At 35.1% G+C, this 3,296-nt stretch overlaps 2 protein-coding genes across 3 annotated transcripts in view; both read right to left on the reverse strand.

Moving 5' to 3' along the window:
- LOC149485975 (putative fatty acyl-CoA reductase CG5065) overlaps window positions 1–3,193 on the reverse strand; it is a 40,879-nt gene extending 37,686 nt beyond the window's left edge. The window contains exon 1 of one of the 2 annotated variants that reach the window (XM_089698631.1): window positions 3,045–3,191. The gene's annotated coding sequence lies outside the window, so the exon portion shown is untranslated. Of the gene's footprint in view, window positions 1–3,044 lie in introns of both variants that reach the window. The other variant, XM_089698632.1, reaches the window with a different exon arrangement.
- On the reverse strand, window positions 1,360–3,038 carry LOC149485978 (uncharacterized). The gene is made up of 2 exons (XM_089698680.1): window positions 2,498–3,038; window positions 1,360–2,400 (listed from the first exon to the last, which is right to left on the reverse strand). The coding sequence occupies exon 2, from the start codon at window positions 2,385–2,387 to the stop codon at window positions 2,043–2,045; it is 345 nt and encodes a 114-aa protein (XP_089554806.1). The 5' UTR covers window positions 2,388–2,400; window positions 2,498–3,038; the 3' UTR covers window positions 1,360–2,042.
- Window positions 3,194–3,296: the final 103 nt, after the last annotated feature.

A 3,296-nucleotide genomic window follows, 5' to 3' on the forward strand; every position in this document is an offset into this window, starting at 1 on the left:
CGAAATATGATACTACCATTACAATTCACAATACACTTCAACTTGGTATATAATATGAACCAACCAATATATTTTTATGGGCTATCGATTTTAAAATGTTTGTGTTAGAAATCGTTTGACACTCGTAATTTATCCAACGAGTTCGACTGGTCCCCCGGTACCAGCGTTCTGACCATCATTTTTCTTTTTGTCATTGCGTACTGAGCGCCCTGTAGAACCGCCATCCAAACATGACCCAAAATTTTGTGTCAGTATCTCCCGGCCTATTAAGTCATTATCATCCATACGAACTTTGTGAATTTTGAACATGCTCAAATCTCTTAAAATTTTGTTCCATAAATAAATGTGCATGTGAAAAACATATTTTATAAACAAATATATTATCTAAACACAGGAATACCAAAGCTATTAATGGCGTTCCACTTAGAACAGGTAATTCTGACAGTTACGTAAATAGTTGTGTTACGTCACAAGGGAAATATTGTCAACTTGCGAATTACGAGGTCTAGCCAACATCTATGAGTATATATTTTATGGACATTTCTATTTGTTAATGATGAATGAATTCAAAAACATATGATTATGCTCCTGGTTGCTCGGCTGGATCACATGATGTAAAATTGAACTTGATTTTTGTTTGTTCGAAGCTTGGCTGAGAACATAAGATAAAATAATAAGGCTATTATTTAATACATACATACATTTATAATAATTGTTGATATCCTTGCGATGCGAATTTTTATAGAACGTGAGAAAATGTGGCATGCAAAACAACCAATTCTTCTTTTTGGAAGTTTTAGTGGTATGTAGTTGAGTGGCTGTTTTTTGTTGTTATATTTCCGTAATGAATATTTCCGTAATAAACAAGGAACCATATTTTCAGGACTTTACACTGATCCGAATGAATAACTGGGACTGGGAATATAACTGGAATTATCTATAAGATCCATGTTCCACTCTGTGGTGGAATTCTCTGTCTGGTCTGATTTAAGCCATGTGTCTGTACACATGGCTTAAATCAGACCAATATAATATCAATAGGGCATTAAAATAGAAAAATAGGCTTTACAGCATGTGATACAATAAAGTGTGTAGAATTACATAAAAATTCTACAACTTTACTTAAGTTGATTGTTGTTAAGTTGACTGATTACACTTATCTGGATTAGATTTGGCATTGACATAGGTCATAGGTAATGGTCTGATTAGGACATAGCATACCGCTAGTGTACTACGGTATTTATTCAATTTAAAAAGGCCGATGATGAAGATTTCGCATATTATTAAAAATATTAACATGTACTTACGACTAAAAAACAGAAGTTTTCTAATACTAAAAAGACATTTTCTATTAACCCGGCGTCTGTATGGTAGAAAATTGTTACACCGACTGTCAAGTGGGTCAAAATTACCCTGAAATGTAGAAGCCTTTATTTTGTTGAACTTTAAATATATAATAAATATATCAGTATATTTTAGTTAGAACACTAATTTTAAGGTTATGCAGCAGAAATAAAAGGCAATTTAACTAATTGTAGCATCTTTGTTTGAGTTATGAAAAAACATACAAAAATAATCAACAAAAATAGACATCCTCAGTCTCGTTACTATAAAATAACATAAATGTTCACTTATAATCTTACAATTATCGTTTTGGTGTAGTTGAAAACGAGATCTTTCAAACTTAAATCAAAATAAAAATAAAACAGTCCTAAGTTAGTCTCATTCTTGCAACATATCACAGCACTCTTTGCAGTACGGAACAATATGTTCGGGACAAATAAACTTGTGACAGTTTGTGCATGTATGCGTCGTTTTGCGATCTTTTTTGGCTGGGCAAACTTGACACCTTTTCCGTACACCTTGTACTTTTGCAGGTGGCTCCTCAGATGGTTCTCCAAGAAAATCTCTGATTCTCTTTCGCGTTTCTCTCGGCAACTGCACGACGTCTTGGCGAGTATTCAAGTGGTTATTTACGAGAGCAAGGCCTAACTTTTTGAGGAATTGGCGCCGTTTTACAATTTGATTATTATTATTATTCTTCAGCAATCTATTTCTGATAAAGCCGACTTGGCTTGTGGCTGTACTCCTGGAGGCACTATAATAATATTTTCCATTCTTGTACGTCTATTTTGACAAAAAGGTTGCTTTTGCCACTTAGTTCCGTCTTTGCCAACATAATATTGTGATCTTTGTACCTGTAGTTCACTTAGAGGTGTATCATCTTCGTCACTGCTAGAAGGCGCCTGTTCTGTGTCAGTCTCTTGACTTTGAACACTGACACGATCCTGATCTTCCTCGCTTTCTGACGAAATTCCACTTTTCTCTGAATCAGATTGCTCTAAAATTGCTAAAATACGCTGCCGCTCACATTCATCACGATCCATTTTAAATTATAACCTACAAATAACAGAATACGGAAATTATAATCTTTTTACACTAACTACTAAAATGGCGCATAATTGTTACATTGACTGTATAGTTGGGTCATATTTACCTTTTTGACGTTTGCGCACGTGTAACTCCCGGTGCAGTCGCACGACAACTAAACTGTGGCATAAAACAAGAAAGGTGATGTCTTAACTCCAGCTACTGAGAAGTACGGCAACGTCGCGTTCGATTCTTAAAAGATACAAACAATTGAAAATTGCGCGGGTCATATTGACCCAACCATACAGACGCCGGGTTAAATTCAATTTATCAGATAGCATACAACATGTTATGAAACAAGATATTTGTGGTTTTACCACAAACGGGAAATGAGTGCGTGATTTTCTTATTCCATCGCATCGTAATCACACAAACTATCAACCGAGAAGACGCGGTCAAATTATCCGGTGAATTAAAATAAAGTTAGAAACAAAATATGAAGATAAACATTAAAAATATGCTTTATACAAATTGATTTTCATGACTTTATGCTCTTGTTTGTAAAAATTTGTTAACAATATTTTTCTGAACTGTTCTCCGAATAACTTGACATCGACATCTCAATGTACTAATTCATCTTGACAATGAGATAGCAAACGAAAGTAAAAACTCACCAATCAAGTGCGATGGTCTAGCAGAGCGCGACGATAGAGCCGTGCGATGCGCGTGCGCAGAGCAACTGGCTTAGCGTTAGCTTCACCTGGCTTGGCGGTGGTACCACGTAAAAGGCTTCGAGTTGCTCCACCAATTTAGAATTGTACCATAACGTAGTTTTATGTTTGTTCGACAGTAATCGAGTTTTCGGTAGAGTAAATATACTCTGTAATATTGTTTGGTACATTTTCATCTAATGATTCTAAATCTAA

Source organism: Colias philodice, chromosome 9, assembly GCF_061535455.1.
Source record: "Colias philodice isolate Cphi_HAF_F1 chromosome 9, ilColPhil1 Martin Lab GWU primary, whole genome shotgun sequence".
Taxonomy (NCBI): domain Eukaryota; kingdom Metazoa; phylum Arthropoda; class Insecta; order Lepidoptera; family Pieridae; genus Colias; species Colias philodice.